The sequence below is a fragment of the Oncorhynchus nerka genome, linkage group LG14, assembly GCF_034236695.1.
Source record: "Oncorhynchus nerka isolate Pitt River linkage group LG14, Oner_Uvic_2.0, whole genome shotgun sequence".
NCBI classification, from domain to species: domain Eukaryota; kingdom Metazoa; phylum Chordata; class Actinopteri; order Salmoniformes; family Salmonidae; genus Oncorhynchus; species Oncorhynchus nerka.
The window spans coordinates 94,311,067-94,331,817 of NC_088409.1; the positions used below are offsets into that span (position 1 = coordinate 94,311,067).

Genomic DNA, 20,751 nt, shown 5'->3' on the forward strand with positions numbered 1-20,751 from the left:
TTCCCACCGCAAACGGAACATTTTTCAGCTGGATCTTCACAACTAGCTATCTAGCTATCTACGAACTGTTAGCTTGCTAGCACAGGCCTGCTAACCGTCTGAATTGCCGCGTCCCAAACACCCATATTTACTTTCTATCTCTTTTTGATTTTTAATTTGTTTATACCTTCCGGTAACCTGCCTCACCCAATGTGATACGGAATCGCTATTATTTTAATTTTTTTAGAACACACTCAAGAACCTCCAGAAGCTAACCAGCTAACTAGCTACAAGCTATTTAGTCATTGTTAGTTTTTTTAACCTGGATAACACTCGCCAGTCCAGCTTCCCTGCCCCATCCACCGCTGACCCCTGGACACTGATCTCTTGGCCACATAGCTGATGCACGTTGGACTGTCCATTAATCACGGTACTCCATTCTGCTTGTTTGTTTTATCTGTTGGCCCGTTGCCTAGTCAACGCCATTTTACCTGCTGTTGTCGTGTTAGCTGATTAGCTGTTGTTATCTCACCTACTGTTTTAGCTAGCTTTCCCAATTCAACACCTGTGATTACTGTATGCCACGCTGTATGTCTCTCTCAAATGTCAATATGCCTTGTATACTGTTGTTCAGGTTAGTTATCATTGTTTTAGTTCACAATGGAGCCCCTAGTTCCACTCTTCATACCCCTGATAACTCCTTTGTCCCACCTCCCACACATGCGGTGACTTCACCCATTACAACTAGCATGTCCAGAGATACAACCTCTCTCATCATCACCCAGGGCCTGGGCTTACCTCCGCTGTACCCGCACCCCACCATACCCCTGTCTGCGCATTATGCCCTGAATATATTCTACCATGCCCAGAAACCTGCTCCTCTTATTCTCTGTCCCCAACGCTCTAGGCGACCAGTTTTGATAGCCTTTAGCCGCACTCTCATACTACTCCTTCTCTGTTCCGCGGGTGATGTGGAGGTAAATCCAGGCCCTGCATGTCCCCAGGCACCCTCATTTGTTGACTTCTGTGATCAAAAAAGCCTTGGTTTCATGCATGTCAACATCAGAAGCCTCCTCCCTAAGTTTGTTTTACTCACTGCTTTAGCACACTCTGCTAACCCTGATGTCCTTGCTGTGTCTGAATCCTGGCTCAGGAAGGCCACCAAAAATTCAGAGATTTCCATACCCAACTATAACATCTTCCGTCAAGATAGAACTGCCAAAGGGGGAGGAGTTGCAGTCTTCTACAGAGATAGCCTGCAAAGTAATGTCATACTTTCCAGGTCCATACCCAAATAGTTCGAACTACTAATTTTGAAAATTACTCTCTCCAGAAATAAGTCTCTCACTGTTGCCGCCTGCTACCGACCCCCCTCAGCTCCCAGCTGTGCCCTGGACACCATTTGTGAATTGATCGCCCCCCATCTAGCTTCAGAGTTTGTTCTGTTAGGTGACCTAAACTGGGATATGCTTAACACCCCGGCAGTCCTACAATCTAAGCTAGATGCCCTCAATCTCACACAAATCATCAAGGAAGCCACCAGGTACAACCCTAACTCTGTAAACAAGGGAACCCTCATAGACGTCATCCTGACCAACTGGCCCTCCAAATACACCTCCGCTGTCTTCAACCAGGATCTCAGCGATCACTGCCTCATTGCCTGTATCCGCTACGGAGCCGCAGTCAAACGACCACCCCTCATCACTGTCAAGTGCTCCCTAAAACACTTCTGTGAGCAGGCCTTCCTGATCGACCGGGCCCGGGTATCCTGGAAGGACATTGACCTCATCCCGTCAGTTGAGGATGCCTGGTCATTCTTTAAAAGTAACTTCCTCACCATTTTAGATAAGCATGCTCCGTTCAAAAAGTGCAGAACCAAGAACAGATACAGCCCTTGGTTCACTCCAGACCTGACTGCCCTCGACCAGCACAAAAACATCCTGTGGCGGACTGCAATAGCATCGAATAGTCCCTGTGATATGCAACTGTTCAGGGAAGTCAGGATCCAATACACGCAGTCAGTCAGGAAAGCTAAGGCCAGCTTCTTCAGGCAGAAGTTTGCATCCTGTAGCTCCAACTCCAAAAAGTTCTGGGACACTGTGAAGTCCATGGAGAACAAGAGCACCTCCTCCCAGCTGCCCACTGCACTGAGGCTAGGTAACACGGTCACCACCGATAAATCCATGTTTATCGAAAACTTCAATAAGCATTTCTCAACGGCTGGCCATGCCTTCCGCCTGGCTACTCCAACCTCGGCCAACAGCTCGGCCCCCCCCCGCAGCTCCTCGCCCAAGCCTCTCCAGGTTCTCCTTTACCCAAATCCAGATAGCAGATGTTCTGAAAGAGCTCCAAAACCTGGACCCGTACAAATCAGCTGGGCTTAACAATCTGGACCCTCTATTTCTGAAACTATCCGCCGCCATTGTCGCAACCCCTATTACCAGCCTGTTCAACCTCTCTTTCATATCGTCCGAGATCCCCAAGGATTGGAAAGCTGCCGCAGTCATCCCGCTCTTCAAAGGGGGAGACACCCTGGACCCAAACTGTTACAGACCTATATCCATCCTGCCCTGCCTATCTAAGGTCTTCGAAAGCCAAGTCAACAAACAGGTCACTGACCATCTCGAATCCCACCGTACCTTCTCCGCTGTGCAATCTGGTTTCCGAGCCGGTCACGGGTGCACCTCAGCCACACTCAAGGTACTAAACGATATCATAACCGCCATCGATAAAAGACAGTACTGTGCAGCAGTCTTCATCGACCTTGCCAAGGCCTTCGACTCTGTCAATCACCATATTCTTATCGGCAGACTCAGTAGCCTCGGTTTTTCGGATGACTGCCTTGTCTGGTTCACCAATTACTTTGCAGACAGAGTTCAGTGTGTCAAATCGAAGGGCATGCTGTCTGGTCCTCTGGCAGTCTCTATGGGGGTGCCACAGGGTTCAATTCTCGGGCCGACTCTTTTCTCTGTATATATCAATGATGTTGCTCTTGCTGCGGGCGATTCCCTGATCCACCTCTACGCAGACGACACCATTCTATATACTTTCGGCCCGTCATTGGACACTGTGCTATCTAACCTCCAAACGAGCTTCAATGCCATACAACACTCCTTCCGTGGCCTCCAACTGCTCTTAAACGCTAGTAAAACCAAATGCATGCTTTTCAACCGATCGCTGCCTGCACCCGCATGCCCGACTAGCATCACCACCCTGGATGGTTCCGACCTTGAATATGTGGACATCTATAAGTACCTAGGTGTCTGGCTAGACTGCAAACTCTCCTTCCAGACTCATATCAAACATCTCCAATCGAAAATCAAATCAAGAGTCGGCTTTCTATTCCGCAACAAAGCCTCCTTCACTCACGCCGCCAAGCTTACCCTAGTAAAACTGACTATCCTACCGATCCTCGACTTCGGCGATGTCATCTACAAAATGGCTTCCAACACTCTACTCAGCAAACTGGATGCAGTCTATCACAGTGCCATCCGTTTTGTCACTAAAGCACCTTATACCACCCACCACTGCGACTTGTATGCTCTAGTCGGCTGGCCCTCGCTACATATTCGCCGCCAGACCCACTGGCTCCAGGTCATCTACAAGTCCATGCTAGGTAAAGCTCCGCCTTATCTCAGTTCACTGGTCACGATGGCAACACCCATCCGTAGCACACGCTCCAGCAGGTGTATCTCACTGATCATCCCTAAAGCCAACACCTCATTCGCCGCCTTTCGTTCCAGTACTCTGCTGCCTGTGACTGAACGAATTGCAAAAATCGCTGAAGTTGGAGACTTTTATCTCCTCATCAACTTCAAACATCAGCTATCTGAGCAGCTAACCGATCGCTGCAGCTGTACATAGTCTATTGGTAAATAGCCCACCCATTTTCACCTACCTCATCCCCACACTGTTTTTATTTATTTACTCTTCTGCTCTTTTGCACACCAATATCTCTACCTGTACATGACCATCTGATCATTTATCACTCCAGTGTTAATCTGCAAAATTGTAATTATTCGCCTACCTCATGCCTTTTGCACACATTGTATATAGACTCCCCCCCCCTTTTTTTCTCTACTGTGTTATTGACTTGTTAATTGTTTACTCCATGTGTAACTCTGTGTTGTCTGTTCACACTGCTATGCTTTATCTTGGCCAGGTCGCAGTTGCAAATGAGAACTTGTTCTCAACTAGCCTACCTGGTTAAATAAAGGTGAAATAAAAAAATTCACTAATGCTCTCCAAACCCACCTCAGAGCTCGAGCTGTTTTGCAAGGAGGAATGGGAAAAAATGTCAGTCTCTCGATGTGCAAAACTGATAGACATACCCCAAGCGACTTACAGCTGTAATCGCAGCAAAAGGTGGCACTACAAAGCATTAACTTAAGGGGGCTGAATAATTTTGCACGCCCAATTTTTCAGTTTTTGATTTGTTAAAAAAGTTTGAAATATCCAATAAATGTCGTTCCACTTCATGATTGTGTCCCACTTGTTGTTGATTCTTCACACAAAAATACAGTTTTATATCTTTATGTTTGAAGTCAGAAATATGGCAAAAGGTCGCAAAGTTCAAGGGGGCCGAATTCTTTCGCAAGGCACTGTATAAAGATCCAGTCCATTTAAAAAAAAAAAAGCCCTCTTACACAGTGTTGTGATGAGAAATTTCTAGCAAAATGTATAGCGCATTGAATTAAAAAGGTATTGGTCGGATATTATTCATTCTAAATAAGACAGGTTATTTTTTTTTCATGGACGATACATTGGCCATAATTTAAGACAAGTACTGGAAACAATATAACACTATGAAACATCTGGGAAACCAGGCCTGCTATTCATAGCCGACTTTGAAAAGGCTTTTGATGACCTACGACTGGAATTGATATATAAATGCCTGTAATATTTACATTTTGGAGAATCTATTAAAACAATGGGTTAAAGTTATGTATAGTAACCCCAGGTGTAAAATAGTCAATAATGGCTACTACATCTCAGAAAGTATTTAAACTGTCAAAAGGAATAAAACAAGGTTGTCCGCTATCGGCATATCTATTTATTTCCATTGAAATGTTAGCTGTTAAAAATCAGATCCAACAATAATATCAAGAGATTAGAAATCCAGGGTTTAAAAACAAAAAGGTGTCGTTGAGGATTCATGTTTTATTTTAATTCCCCAATTAGAATCCCTCCACAGCCTCAAGAGGATCTAGATACCTGTTCTAACATATCAAATTATGATGTGTACTTTACCTGTTCAAACCTCTCTGGATTTACAACCAAATGATGTGTACTTTACCTGTTCAAACCTCTCTGGATTTACAACCAAATGATGTGTACTTTACCTGTTCAAACCTCTCTGGATTTACAACCAAATGATGTGTACTTTACCTGTTCAAACCTCTCTGGATTTACAACCAAATGATGTGTACTTTACCTGTTCAAACCTCTCTGGATTTACAACCAAATGATGTGTACTTTACCTGTTCAAACTCTGATTTCAAATGATGTGTACTTTACCTGTTCAAACCTCTCTGGATTTACAACCAAATGATGTGTACTTTACCTGTTCAAACCTCTCTGGATTTACAACCAAATGATGTGTACTTTACCTGTTCAAACCTCTCTGGATTTACAACCAAATGATGTGTACTTTACCTGTTCAAACCTCTCTGGATTTACAACCAAATGATGTGTACTTTACCTGTTCAAACCTCTCTGGATTTACAACCAAATGATGTGTACTTTACCTGTTCAAACCTCTCTGGATTTACAACCAAATGATGTGTACTTTACCTGTTCAAACCTCTCTGGATTTACAACCAAATGATGTGTACTTTACTGTATTGGATAATGCAACACCAAAAACATTTTTATTTTTTAAAGATGACTTTTATATTACCGTGTAGTTTAGCAATGAAATGATCTGACGGGGGATGTGGATATACTCGGTATACATATCCCAAAATAAATTCTCACTACAATACATTTTCATAGAAAATTTGACAAAAAAAAAAATAGATAAGATCTTGCTACCATAGAAAGGAAAATATGTCTATTTGTGGAAAAAAATTACCCTGATTAACTACAGTCATACCCCAGATTAACTATTTCCTGATGGTCTTGCTTACACCTAGTGACACGTTTTGAAATTATACAGTGAATTCAGGAAAGTACTCAGACCCAACTCTGGAGCACCGTCACAAGTGACCATCAGGTTCTCGGTCACCTCCCTGACCAAGGCCCTCCTCCCCCCCGATTGGTCAGTTTGGCCCGGGCGACCAGCTCTAGGAAGACTCATGGTGGTTCTAAACTTCTTCCATTTAAGAATGATGGAGGCCACTGTGTTCTTGGGGACCTTCAAGTGAAGGGGTCTGAATAGCTTCCGAATGCACTGTACACTGTGTGTATGTACAGCACCTGTCAAAAGTTGACACACCCACTCATTCAAGGGTTTTTCTTTATTATTCATTTGTACTAGTTTCTGCAATGGAGAATAATAGTGAAGACATTAAAACTATGAAATAACACAATCTTGTATTAACCAACTAAAAAAAAGTGTTAAATCAAAAAATATATTTTATATTATTTGAGATTCTTCAAAGTAGCCATCCTTTGCCTTGATGACAACTTGGCACACATCTACTTCCCTAACTACCTCATAAGTCTAAGGATGTAAGACAAAGGATGTAGACAGAAGAGCCAGTAGAACTTGTACTCTCACGACCTTCCCGACCCAGAGGCACGTGCAAAGGTTCCACAGTCCCTCGCGACGGGAAGTTCAATGCCAGACATCAATTAGTCACGCTCCGGTCTCAAACCTAATAAGAGACGCCCGTTCTCGAGGACCTAATATATATATAGTATTCTGCTACAAACAGAATACTAGAAAAGTTTTGCTAAATACAAACATTAAAACATCTGTTGGTTGTGAAAATAAATCTAGACATCTTTCAATAGTTGGCCAAGAGTGTGAGAATACAGATTCAACATGGACTTATTTATTAAAGCTTGGTTTTTCATTATACAAATGTCATCGTGAAACTGCATGCGGTGGCTTGTCGTGAGGCACGTTACTGAGGAAAAATGAGCATCGATCATTTTAAAAAAACAAAATTATCTGACAGAATTGCATAACTTAATCATTTCAATATTGCAGTAAAATCCAACTATAAAATTAAACCCATAAATTTTAAAGCCGTTTGTTTTCCAAGTAAACATGTGCATCATAAAATACACAAGTAAAAGACAACACAGAAGGAGAGACATTAAGAACAAGTTGCAAATAAGACAGTTTCAGAAACAGATTCATTTTGCTGTTATAACTAAATAATATCTACGGTGAGGGGTACAAAGTCAAACACAGAGGCATGTAAAATCAGTATTATCGCACAGTAAAACATGACCTACAGGCTGGACATGGGGCAGACAGGGGTCCTTAAGACGACTCGTTTCAGGCCCAGTAAAACGCCGAGTCCTGGACTAGCTGAGGACTATCTCATTAAATGAATGTTGAAAGCATTCGCAGAACCAGGTTACTGGGAATGCCTATTTGGGGACTCCTCTGGTAGTTGAAACGTTCAAGACGGCCACTGCCGGTCTTCAATTTGACCTTTGACACTATAAAAAAAAAAGGGGGGGGGGGGGGATGCTCCGTGATTGGGGTTTTAAAATCTGTCAACTGGAAGTACATTCCCTTCGCGTCAGGAAAGCACCATGGCTTTATGGGTAAAAAGAGAAATGTGCAAACGTTGCTCCTACACACCCGTAGGAGGTGAAAACAACAAAGATGACATTCACACATCAATTAGACAATACTAACATCTGAATTCATTGTCAGTCCTCTTGTTTCTCTGAAAAACATGAAGAAAAATGAAACAAAAACAGAGGAGCAAAGAAACAGGCACACAAAGAAACAGGCTTACAGGCACACAAAGAAACAGGCACCCAAAGAAACAGGCACCCAAAGAAACAGGCACCCAACAGGCTTACAGACACCCAAAGAAACAGGCACCCAAAGAAACAGACACCCAAAGAAACAGGCACCCAAAGAAACAGGCACCCAACAGGCTTACAGACACCCAAAGAAACAGGCACCCAACAGGCTTACAGACACCCAAAGAAACAGGCACCCAACAGGCTTACAGGCACCCAAAGAAACAGGCACCCAACAGGCTTACAGACACACAAAGAAACAGGCACCCAAAGAAACAGGCACCCAAAGAAACAGGCACCAAAAAAGGACAACTCGTCATTTTGGGGATTTCCCACACAGTGTCACACATCTGTGATAACAAACTAATATTTTCTGTTGACGGCGGTCGGGTAGCTTAACCATCACCATTTTGATTTAAGTGGATCGTTAACAAGAGATAATAACCCAGATCTAATTTCACCACGGCTCGTCTACATTTGGCAAAATGAAAAGTAAAAAAATAATAAAATAAAAATACTAATTGGTCACAGTTTCTCTGCTGAATGACTTTGGGCAGGCAACCCCTGTCTCTTTGTATAGTATACAGTTGAAGGGTAAACGGATGAGTAAAAATCATTTTGGGAGAAAAAAAACCCGTCAGAAGTGTAACAAAAAAAAAGCAAAAAAATAATTTGAAAAAACGATGGATGACTTTTTAAACCACTGGCTAGTTGCTGCTCTTCCTTCTCCGTTATGTCATACAAGTATGTAGTTTTTGCTTTCTTCAGTTGTTGGTCTCACGCTGTAATCTGAGGCATACCGTGTACACAATCCACTTCCTGAACTCCTTAACTCTTGACCTCAACTGGCGGTTTCAAAACAGGAAGCGGCACTTGCACCAAAAAAAGGAAAAATGTATCGTCACGCACGAAGAAACGGATCCAAAAAGAAGGGTGAATAGTCATCATATCTATTCAACCACCCCTCCCCAAAAAATGAAGGGGGAGGGGAGGGGGCAGAGTGGCAGCTTCAAGTGTGCGCTGATCACAGTACTGCCTGCTTTCCACGGGAATGTTCTACGGGGGGGGGGGATCGGAAAGGAGGGGTGTGGAGGTGTTAGGAGAGGGAAAGAAAGGAGAGGAGGGGTGAGATTGGGAGTGGGGGGAGAGGTGTTAGGAGAGGGAAAGAAAGGAGGAGGAGGAGCTCACCACACCTCCCTTCTCTCTCTCCGTGAGCTCTACTCCCACTCTGTGGTACCGGGAGGTTTGGAGGTCAGGTCGAACATCACCCGGGAGATGCCAGGGATCTTCTTGATCTCATTCACCATCTTCAGCACCACCTGGGAGACATGACAGATAATACAAGAGAAGAAGAGACAAGGGTTCAAAACCGGAGACTGGTTTAAACATCTGCACTGAGAGCAATAGAACTGTCTGTCTGTCTAATCCCCATCTGGTGGCGAGCCTCAGTACCTCCTCGGGGATGTGTTTTCCTGGCGTGGCTGGTATCCCGGTCATGAAGTCGCTGGTGATGAAAGTTCTGACGACCACAGAGCGTCGACAGGACGGCTGCCTCTGTGAGGAATCGCGGTCGAAGTGCAGAGGGGTCAGGATGACCGGCATCTGACTGATCTTCCCAGAGTAACCTGGGAGAAAGAGGGTACAGAGGGGTCAGGCATCTGACTGATCTTCCCAGAGTAACCTGGGAGAAAGAGGGTACAGAGGGGTCAGGCATCTGACTGATTTTCCCAGAGTAACTTGGGAGAAAGAGGGTACAGAGGGGTCAGGCATCTGACTGATCTTCCCAGAGTAACCTGGGAGAAAGAGGGTACAGAGGGGTCAGGATGACCGGCATCTGACTGATCTTCCCAGAGTAACCTGGGAGAAAGAGGGTACAGAGGGGTCAGGCATCTGACTGATCTTCCCAGAGTAACCTGGGAGAAAGAGGGTACAGAGGGGTCAGGCATCTGACTGATCTTCCCAGAGTAACCTGGGAGAAAGAGGGCACAGAGGGGTCAGGATGACCGGCATCTGACTGATCTTCCCAGAGTAACCTGGGAGAAAGAGGGCACAGAGGGGTCAGGATTATAGGCATCTGACTGATCTTCCCAGAGTAACCTGGGAGAAAGAGGGCACAGAGGGGTCAGGATGACCGGCATCTGACTGATCTTCCCAGAGTAACCTGGGAGAAGGAGGGCACAGAGGGGTCAGGCATCTGACTGATCTTCCCAGAGTAACCTGGGAGAAGGAGGGCACCGAGTTACCACAGCAGACAGGGTGAGCATCGAACAGGTCACAAAATAACTGTTTTCTATAGGGGTGGGGGTTTGAAATCATTTCACTATTGAAATATTATCATGATTTTTTTGTTGGATATCTGATATACATGTCTTTTTTTTTTTTAAACCTAGACTCTGGCCATGCAACTGCTGTGATGGGATCATGCAGACGGAGGGAGAGAGACGCTAACTTGTAGCAGCCACAATGTTATTTATCACCCCATGTAACAGTGTCTGTGTTGACTGGAGTAGAGAAGACAGCAAGGCTAATTGACGCCACTTACTGTGCTTTCTCCCCAAGCCGGGCGACAGGGTAGCCTAGTGGTTAGAGCGTTGGACTAGTAACCGGAAGGTTGCAAGTTCAAACCCCCGAGCTGACAAGGTACAAATCTGTCGTTCTGCCCCTGAACAGGCAGTTCATAAGCAGTCATTTTAAATAAGAACGTGTTCTTAACTGACGTGCCTAGTTAAATAAAGGTTAAAAATATATATAAAAAAAAGCCCATTCAGTAAAACCACAGCCTACTTGTTGGTTCCCCATTGTGGCTTACTCCTCATTATTCACTTTTAAATTGTGCAATTCCCCCCCCCCTTGCAATGCATTAGTGATACGCTCACTCTACTTGCTCTTTGATTGGCCAACATACTTGCTACACAGTGAACCTCTCTGATTGGCCAACATACTTGCTACACAGTAAACCTCTCTGATTGGCCAACATAATTGACCAGCTACACGTTGAAGGCTACCGGTCGACTGCCACGCATGTCACAAAAAAACTACACTGAAAAGTTAGTTGTTTTATTACATTATTAATGTCATGGTATATTTTTTTATTTTATTTATTTAACCTTTATTTAACTTGGCAAGTCAGTTAAAGAACAAATTCTTATTTTCAATGACGGCCTGGGAACAGTGGGTTAACTGCCTGTTCAGGGGCAGAACGACAGATTTGGTTACTAGTCCAACGCTCTAACCACTAGGCTACCCTGCCGCCCCATATCATTCAATATATGTAACAATGTTACATGGATATTTTAAATTCAGAAAAAGCATGTGTTAAAAATAGGCCTCTCATTTTGTTAGCATTTCACACAAGAATTTGAATACTAACGCCCGCTTGGATATTGGAATAACCGTACACACCACTAGAGATCTATACATTCTATTTCTATACTATATTCCCCACTCTACACTGAATCCAAGGAATTTCTACCTGGCATTCTGATCCCCCCCCTCCTGAAGCAGGAAACCACTTACCAGACTCTCTGAGGATGGAGTGGGCCACGAAGTCCGCCTGTCTGAGTGTGCTGAGAACGCCCGTGGTCAGGAAGGTGGGGGTGACGTCTGTAGGGGGCTCCTTCACGTGGGACCCAAATACATAAACCACTCTGGAGGGAGGCGGGAGAGAGGAAGGACAGTCCATGTGGCATCCTGCTAGCAGTAACTGGTTCTACTTCTTCTACTGTGTACTGTGTGTGTTACCTGTTGATGGTGTGGCACATGCGAGGGATGAGTCTGGCCAGGAACATGAGGGATTCCCAGTGTGGAGCTTCTTTACTAGTGACCCCACACACATAGCTATAGGACCGACAGTCACCCTACACACAGAGAGAGCTAAGGTTAGCAGCCTCTTTACTAGTGACCCCACACACATAGCTATAGGACCGACAGTCACCCTACACACAGAGAGAGAACAGGTTAGCAGCCTCTTTACTAGTGACCCCACACACATAGCTATAGGACCGACAGTCACCCTACACACAGACACACAGAGAGAGAACAGGTTAGGAGCCTCTTTACTAGTGACCTCACACACATAGCTATAGGACCGACAGTCACCCTACACACAGACACACAGAGAGAGATAACAGGTTAGGAGCCTCTTTACTAGTGACCTCACACACATAGCTATAGGACCGACAGTCACCCTACACACAGACACAGAGAGAGAGAACAGGTTAGGAGCCTCTTTACTAGTGACCCCACACACATAGCTATAGGACCGACAGTTACCCTACACACAGACACAGAGAGAGAGAACAGGTTAGCAGCCTCTTTACTAGTGACGCCACACACATAGCTATAGGACCGACAGTCACCCTACACACAGACACAGAGAGAGAGAGAACAGGTTAGGAGCCTCTTTACTAGTGACCCCACACACATAGCTATAGGACCGACAGTCACCCTACACACACGGCTATAGTACCAACAGTCACCTTACCCACCCGGCTATAGTACCGACAGTCACCCTACACACACACACAGCTATAGTATCGACAGTCACCCCCCCACACACGGCTATAGTACCAACAGTCACCCCACACACACAGCTATTGGACCGACAGTCACCCTACACACACGGCTATAGTACCAACAGTCACCCTACACACACACACAGCTATAGTATCGACAGTCACCCCACACACACAGCTATTGGACCGACAGTCACCCCACACACACAGCTATTGGACCGACAGTCACCCTACACACACGGCTATAGTACCAACAGTCACCTTACCCACCCGGCTATAGTACCGACAGTCACCCTACACACACACACAGCTATAGTATCGACAGTCACCCCCCCACACACGGCTATAGTACCAACAGTCACCCCACACACACAGCTATTGGACCGACAGTCACCCTACACACATCAAATCACATGTTATTTGTCACATACACGTTTAGCAGATGTTAATGCGAGGGTAGCGAAATGCTTGTGCTTCTAGTTCTGACAATGCAGTAATATCTAACAAGTAATCTAACCTAACAATTTCACAACAACTACTTTATACACACAAGTGTAAAGGAATGAATAAGAATATGTACATAAAAAATATATGAATGAGTGATCTGACTGATCTTCCCAGAGTAACCTGGGAGAAGGAGGGTACAGAGGGGTCAGGCATCTGACTGATCTTCCCAGAGTAACCTGGGAGAAAGAGGGCACAGTGAAGATGCAGTAGATGGTATAGGGTACAGTATATACATATGAGATGAGTAATGTAGGGTATGTAAACATTATATTAAGTGGCATTGTTTAAAGTGGCTAGTGATACATTATTTACATCAATGTTTCCATTATTAAAGTGGCTGGAGTTGAGTCAGTATGTTGGCAGCAGCCACTCAATGTTAGTGGTGGCTGTTTAACAGTCTGTTGGCCTTGAGATAGAAGCTGCTTTTCAGTCTCATGTTATTTTCCTGACACCACACTCTGAGGACCCTCACCCCCCCCCCACACGCGTGGCTATAGGACCGGGTCAACCCCCCCCCACACGTGCGGCTATAGGACCGGGTCACTATAGTACCGGCAGTCACCCCCACACGCGGCTATAGTACCGACAGTCACCCCCACACGCGGCTATAGTACCGACAGTCACCCCACACACACACGCGGCTATAGTACCGACAGTCACCCATTTTACATTTAAGTCATTTAGCAGACGCTCTTATCCAGAGCGACTTACAACACCCCACACACACACACTGCTATAGTACCGACAGTCACCCCACACGCGGCTATAGTACCGACAGTCACCCCCACACGCGGCTATAGTACCGACAGTCACCCCCACACGCGGCTATAGTACCGACAGTCACCCCCACACGCGGCTATAGTACCGACAGTCACCCCACACACTAGAGCTTCAGCTAGGGCCAGTTCTGTATGCTACAGAGGTCCTCTATTGACCAACACTTCATTACTGGGATGATTCATCAGAAGTGATCTATTGAATCCTTCACACAGAAACAGACTCTGGGGGAATCGGAGGCCTGTTATTTCCCCTCTTCTCTCAGCCTAACTCCAGAGAATAATATGCCCTTCTGTTTATACTGCTGTGTCTCTCCTGCCCACCGTTACCAACACACACAGTCACACACACACACTCACTCTTTCTGAGGTAAATTTAGTCCTCTGTGGCTTTTAGCAGGAAGTGAGGGGGAGACACACGCACTACTGAATGGGCGGAGCCAGCTGTGTCATCATTCCATTATCCATGCACTTGTCAAACAAACATTGTGTAGCCACGACAACCCCGCGTGGATCCCACAACCTGGGGCTGAAGGAAATTAAGTAAAATGTCCAGAAATCCATTTGACACCGCTGAGAGGCCAAACAGACATTGCCCCTAACCACAGATCTAGGATCAGATTAAACTGCCCCAACCCTAAACAGGATTTAAAAAATGTTCTCTGACACAGTATCAGTGAGTAGGGGAGAGTTTCACATCCTCGGCCCTGACAGTAGCAGTGTCCTTGTGTTATAGTGAGAGGGAGATGGCTGCTCAGTGAAGGAACAACAGGGAGTGTCAAAACTAGTCTCGACATGGCTGCTCAGTGAATGAATAACCGTTCTGGCGTCAGAACCCAAACCACAGGCTAACATTAGGCCTAGCTGCACCGCACTGTCAGAGAGGAGCACACAAAGAAGAATGAGACTGAGGTTTGTACTGTACTACCATGTAGACACTAGGGATTTCAGCTCGTCTGAATTCACGAAAGAAAAACAGATGGAAGAACAGAGACATGTGTCATAACGGGTGCTGTTGACCACAGAGCCTGGGTAACGGAACAGGGCAAACAGCAACATATAGCAGGTATAACGAGTGCTGTTGACCACAGAGCCTGGGTAACGGAACAGGGCAAACTGCAACATATAGCAGATATAACGAGTGCTGTTGACCACAGAGCCTGGGTAACGGAACAGGGCAAACAGAAAACATATAGCCCACATAACGGGGGCTGTTGACCACAGAACCTGGGTGAAGTAACTGAGCAGACAGACACATAAAGCCCATTGGGACAAAGAGGGTGCTGTTGACCACTTGCGTGACGACAAACTTCCGCAGCTCTTTGTTCCAAACACTGGCGGTATTACAGCATATTGGATGACTGTCATTCATATTCCCTTCACCCAGTTCAGCGTAACATCGATACGTTTAGGCTACTACATGATACTCAAATGTTCCCTATACCCATCATGGAGGTTGCTACAACCTAGCCTATGAATGAAAGATGACAACGTAAGTGCACAGGTAGAGAGAAAAACGTGAGCAATCAAGGTGACAGACAGTGGCATTAAATCCCACGTCGCCTGCATCTAGCTGATCTAGGGTGTAATCATTAGTCCAACAGATGCAAGCGAGAGTTTCTATTGGACAAATTCAAGTATGTTTATCCCCGTTTTGTTCTGTTTGCTTCCATTTTAAAATGTCCCCGCAACAGAATCGGCAGAATGAATACACCCCTGATCACACGCAAACACAGTTCACCTCCATAGCAGCCACATACAAACAACATGATCATTTTGCTCGTTGTAGAATTCCTTCTCGCGTCTACGTGCTCTCCTCCTCTCACCTTTTCCCTTTGCTTGTGGACTTCAGTGAACAACACATCAGCTGTCTGTGACCAGGAGAAGAAAAAAACCTTGCCAAGCCTTCATATCATAACCGCTACACACAGCCTACATCGTTGTCACCATACTAGCTAATGTCATAGCTAGTCAACATAGCTACTAGAACTAATGCGTCAGTAAATCCGCTACAATCATGCAGTACAGTGTACAGTCAGCAAGCAGTTTAGCAGTTACAGTTGCAATAAATTAATAAAACCAAAAGTTTACCTTGACTTTGAACAGTTCCAGTGTTAAACAGCCATAGCCAGCTAGCTAACATAACATCCCTCTCTGTTGGATAGCCTTAGCCAGCTAGCTAACATAACATCCCTCTCTGTTGGATAGCCATAACCAGCTAGCTAACATAACATCCCTCTCTGTTGGATAGCCTTAGCCAGCTAGCTAACATAACATCCCTCTCTGTTGGATAGCCTTAGCCAGCTAGCTAACATAACATCCCTCTCTGTTGGATAGCCTTAGCCAGCTAGCTAACATAACATCCCTCTCTGTTGGATAGCCTTAGCCAGCTAGCTAACATAACATCCCTCTCTGTTGGATAGCCATAGCCAGCTAGCTAACATAACATCCTCTCTGTTGGATAGCCTTAGCCAGCTAGCTAACATAACATCCCTCTCTGTTGGATAGCCATAGCCAGCTAGCTAACATAACATCCCTCTCTGTTGGATAGCCTTAGCCAGCTAGCTAACATAACATCCCTCTCTGTTGGATAGCCTTAGCCAGCTAGCTAACATAACATCCCTCTCTGTTGGATAGCCTTAGCCAGCTAGCTAACATAACATCCCTCTCTGTTGGAAAGCCTTAGCCAGCTAGCTAACATAGCATCCCTCTCTGTTGGATAGCCATAACCAGTTAGCTAACATAACATCCCTCTCTGTTGGATAGCCTTAGCCAGCTAGCTAACATAGCATCCCTCTCTGTTGGAAAGCCTTAGCCAGCTAGCTAACATAGCATCCCTCTCTGTTGGAAAGCCATAGACAGCTAGCTAACATAGCATCCCTCTCTGTTGGATAGCCTTAGCCAGCTAGCTAACATAGCATCCCTCTCTGTTGGATAGCCTTAGCCAGCTAGCTAACATAACATCCCTCTCTGTTTGAGCCAGGGGTTTGAGTAGGCTAAACTTGCTAAGTGAAAGAGGATGGAAAAAAAATCAAACGAAATATAGCTAGCTAGCTAGCGCTTCTTTCATTTTTAAAGAAATACATTTTTTCAAAACTGTTCAACTATTTTCTCTCTCTCTCGGAGTCTACTCACCACATTTTATGCACTGCCGTGCTAGCTAGCTGTAGCTTATGCTTAAGTACTAGAACAATTATCTGATCCTGTGATTGGGTGGACAACATGTCAGTTCAAGCTAAAAGACATCTGACAGGTTGGATGACGTCCTCCAGAAGTTGTCATAATTGCTGTGTAAGTCTATGGAAGGGGGTGAGAAGCATGAGCCTCCTAGGTTTTGTATTGAAGTCAATGTACCCAGAGGAGGACGGACGCTAGCTGTCCTCCAGCTACACCATGGTGCTACACTACAGAGTGCTGTGGAGGCTACTGTAAACCTTCATTGCAAAACAGTGTGGTTTAATCAATTATTTGGTGACATGTTACGTTCCCCAGCAAGAAAACCCTAAATGTTGCTCAAACAGAAGAGGGAACTAAAAGTCAACAAACCAAAACGAAACAGGTGGGGGTTTTTAGGAGGGTTTCTGAAAGACACTCATGAGGGGTTCCCCTGAAAGTTGACGAGTAACAACAAATAGAACTTAAAAAGGCAAACAAAAGAAAAACCCTAACCAAGCTTAATAAAGACAGGAAGCAAACCAAAAACGTGGAGCAAAATGAAAATCCGATCAAGGATTATTTGTCTAGAAATGATAATAGGGAGAGCCAACTAAAAAGGTGTTAATAACCCTCTATCAAGACAACTGGAGCACTGGGACAGACACTCTTAAAAGGTGTTAATAACCCTCTATCAAGACAACTGGAGCACTGGGACAGACACTCTTAAAAGGTGTTAATAACCCTCTATCAAGACAACTGGAGCACTGGGCCAGACACTCTTAAAAGGTGTTAATAACCCTCTATCAAGACAACTGGAGCACTGGGCCAGACACTCTTAAAAGGTGTTAATAACCCTCTATCAAGACAACTGGAGCACTGGGACAGACACTCTTAAAAGGTGTTAATAACCCTCTATCAAGACAACTGGAGCACTGGGCCAGACACTCTTAAAAGGTGTTAATAACCCTCTATCAAGACAACTGGAGCACTGGGACAGACACTCTTAAAAGGTGTTAATAACCTCTATCAAGACAACTGGAGCACTGGGCCAGACACTCTTAAAAGGTGTTAATAACCCTCTATCAAGACAACTGGAGCACTGGGCCAGACACTCTTAAAAGGTGTTAATAACCCTCTATCAAGACAACTGGAGCACTGGGCCAGACACTCTTAAAAGGTGTTAATAACCCTCTATCAAGACAACTGGAGCACTGGGCCAGACACTCTTAAAAGGTGTTAATAACCCTCTATCAAGACAACTGGAGCACTGGGCCAGACACTCTTAAAAGGTGTTAATAACCCTCTATCAAGACAACTGGAGCACTGGGCCAGACACTCTTAAAAGGTGTTAATAACCCTCTATCAAGACAACTGGAGCACTGGGCCAGACACTCTTAAAAGGTGTTAATAACCCTCTATCAAGACAACTGGAGCACTGGGCCAGACACTCTTAAAAGGTGTTAATAACCCTCTATCAAGACAACTGGAGCACTGGGCCAGACACTCTTAAATAGCAACTGGGCCAGCACAGGTTCCAACACCTTCCCACTAATGAGATGGCAACCAGCACAGGTTCCAACACCTTCCCACTAATGAGATGGTAACCAGCACAGGTTCCAACACCTTCCCACTAATGAGATGGTAACCAGCACAGGTTCCAACACCTTCCCACTAATGAGATGGTAACCAGCACAGGTTCCAGCACCTTCCCACTAATGAGATGGTAACCAGCACAGGTTCCAACACCTTCCCACTAATGAGATGGTAACCAGCACAGGTTCCAACACCTTCCCACTAATGAGATGGCAACCAGCACAGGTTCCAACACCTTCCCACTAATGAGATGGTAACCAGCACAGGTTCCAACACCTTCCCACTAATGAGATGGTAACCAGCACAGGTTCCAACACCTTCCCACTAATGAGATGGTAACCAGCACAGGTTCCAACACCTTCCCACTAATGAGATGGTAACCAGCACAGGTTCCAGCACCTTCCCACTAATGAGATGGTAACCAGCACAGGTTCCAACACCTTCCCACTAATGAGATGGTAACCAGCACAGGTTCCAACACCTTCCCACTAATGAGATGGTAACCAGCACAGGTTCCAACACCTTCCCACTAATGAGATGGTAACCAGCACAGGTTCCAACACCTTCCCACTAATGAGATGGTAACCAGCACAGGTTCCAACACCTTCCCACTAATGAGATGGTAACCAGCACAGGTTCCAACACCTTCCCACTAATGAGATGGTAACCAGCACAGGTTCCAACACCTTCCCACTAATGAGATGGTAACCAGCACAGGTTCCAACACCTTCCCACTAATGAGATGGTAACCAGCACAGGTTCCAGCACCTTCCCACTAATGAGATGGCAACCAGCACAGGTTCCAACACCTTCCCACTAATGAGATGGTAACCAGCACAGGTTCCAACACCTTCCCACTAATGAGATGGCAACCAGCACAGGTTCCAACACCTTCCCACTAATGAGATGGCAACCAGCACAGGTTCCAACACCTTCCCACTAATGAGATGGTAACCAGCACAGGTTCCAACACCTTCCCACTAATGAGATGGCAACCAGCACAGGTTCCAACACCTTCCCACTAATGAGATGGCAACCAGCACAGGTTCCAACACCTTCCCACTAATGAGATGGTAACCAGCACAGGTTCCAACACCTTCCCACTAATGAGATGGTAACCAGCACAGGTTCCAACACCTTCCCACTAATGAGATGGCAACCAGCACAGGTTCCAACACCTTCCCACTAATGAGATGGCAACCAGCACAGGTTCCCAACACACAGGTTCCAACCCACTAATGAGATGGTAACCAGCACAGGTTCCAACACCTTCCCACTAATGAGATGGTAACCAGCACAGGTTCCAACACCTTCCCACTAATGAGATGGTAACCAGCACAGGTTCCAACACCTTCCCACTAATGAGATGGTAACCAGCACAGGTTCCAACACCTTCCCACTAATGAGATGGTAACCAGCACAGGTTCCAACACCTTCCCACTAATGAGATGGCAACCAGCACAGGTTCCAACACCTTCCCACTAATGAGATGGCAACCAGCACAGGTTCCAACACCTTCCCACTAATGAGATGGTAACCAGCACAGGTTCCAACACCTTCCCACTAATGAGATGGTAACCAGCACAGGTTCCAACACCTTCCCACTAATGAGATGGTAACCAGCACAGGTTCCAACACCTTCCCACTAATGAGATGGTAACCAGCACAGGTTCCAACACCTTCCCACTAATGAGATGGTAACCAGCACAGGTTCCAACACCTTCCCACTAATGAGATGGTAACCAGCACAGGTTCCAACACCTTCCCACTAATGAGATGGTAACCAGCACAGGTTCCAACACCTTCCCACTAATGAGATGGTAACCAGCACAGGTTCCAACACCTTCCCACTAATGAGATGGTAACCAGCACAGGTTCCAACACCTTCCCACTAATGAGATGGTAACCAGCACAGGTTCCAACACCTTCCCACTAATGAGATGGTAACCAGCACAGGTTCCAGCACCTTCCCACTAATGAGATGGTAACCAGCACAGGTTCCAACACCTTCCCACTAATGAGATGGTAACCAGCACAGGTTCCAACACCTTCCCACTAATGAGATGGTAACCAGCACAGGTTCCAACACCTTCCCACTAATGAGATGGCAACCAGCACAGGTGTAACACATACTGACCAATCAGGCGACACCAATCAGTGCGCCGTACACGCTAACAAGCTTTAAGTGCTAAAGTCCATCCTCAAAACGTAAATAGAAAAACCAAAGCTTGTAACTTAAATATATTTATACTGAACAAAAAAATATAAAAACGCAAGAATTTCAAAAACTTTAC

At 45.4% G+C, this 20,751-nt stretch overlaps 1 protein-coding gene across 8 annotated transcripts in view; it reads right to left on the reverse strand.

The window, feature by feature from the left end:
• Positions 1-6,961: 6,961 nt before the first annotated feature.
• The window catches only part of LOC115124313 (GMP synthase [glutamine-hydrolyzing]-like), a 35,502-nt gene continuing 21,712 nt past the window's right edge, over positions 6,962-20,751 (reverse strand). The window contains exons 13-17 of one of the 8 annotated variants that reach the window (XM_065000559.1): positions 11,653-11,768; positions 11,428-11,558; positions 9,364-9,536; positions 9,105-9,230; positions 6,962-7,052 (exon numbers count right to left, since the gene is read on the reverse strand). In XM_065000559.1, coding sequence (XP_064856631.1) covers positions 9,129-9,230; positions 9,364-9,536; positions 11,428-11,558; positions 11,653-11,768 — 522 coding nt within the window. In that variant the 3' untranslated portion in view covers positions 6,962-7,052; positions 9,105-9,128. Of the gene's footprint in view, positions 9,231-9,363; positions 9,537-9,578; positions 10,129-11,427; positions 11,559-11,652; positions 11,769-12,364; positions 12,821-20,751 lie in introns of those variants that run through there. The other 7 variants (XM_065000557.1, XM_065000560.1, XM_065000558.1 and 4 more) reach the window with 7 other exon arrangements.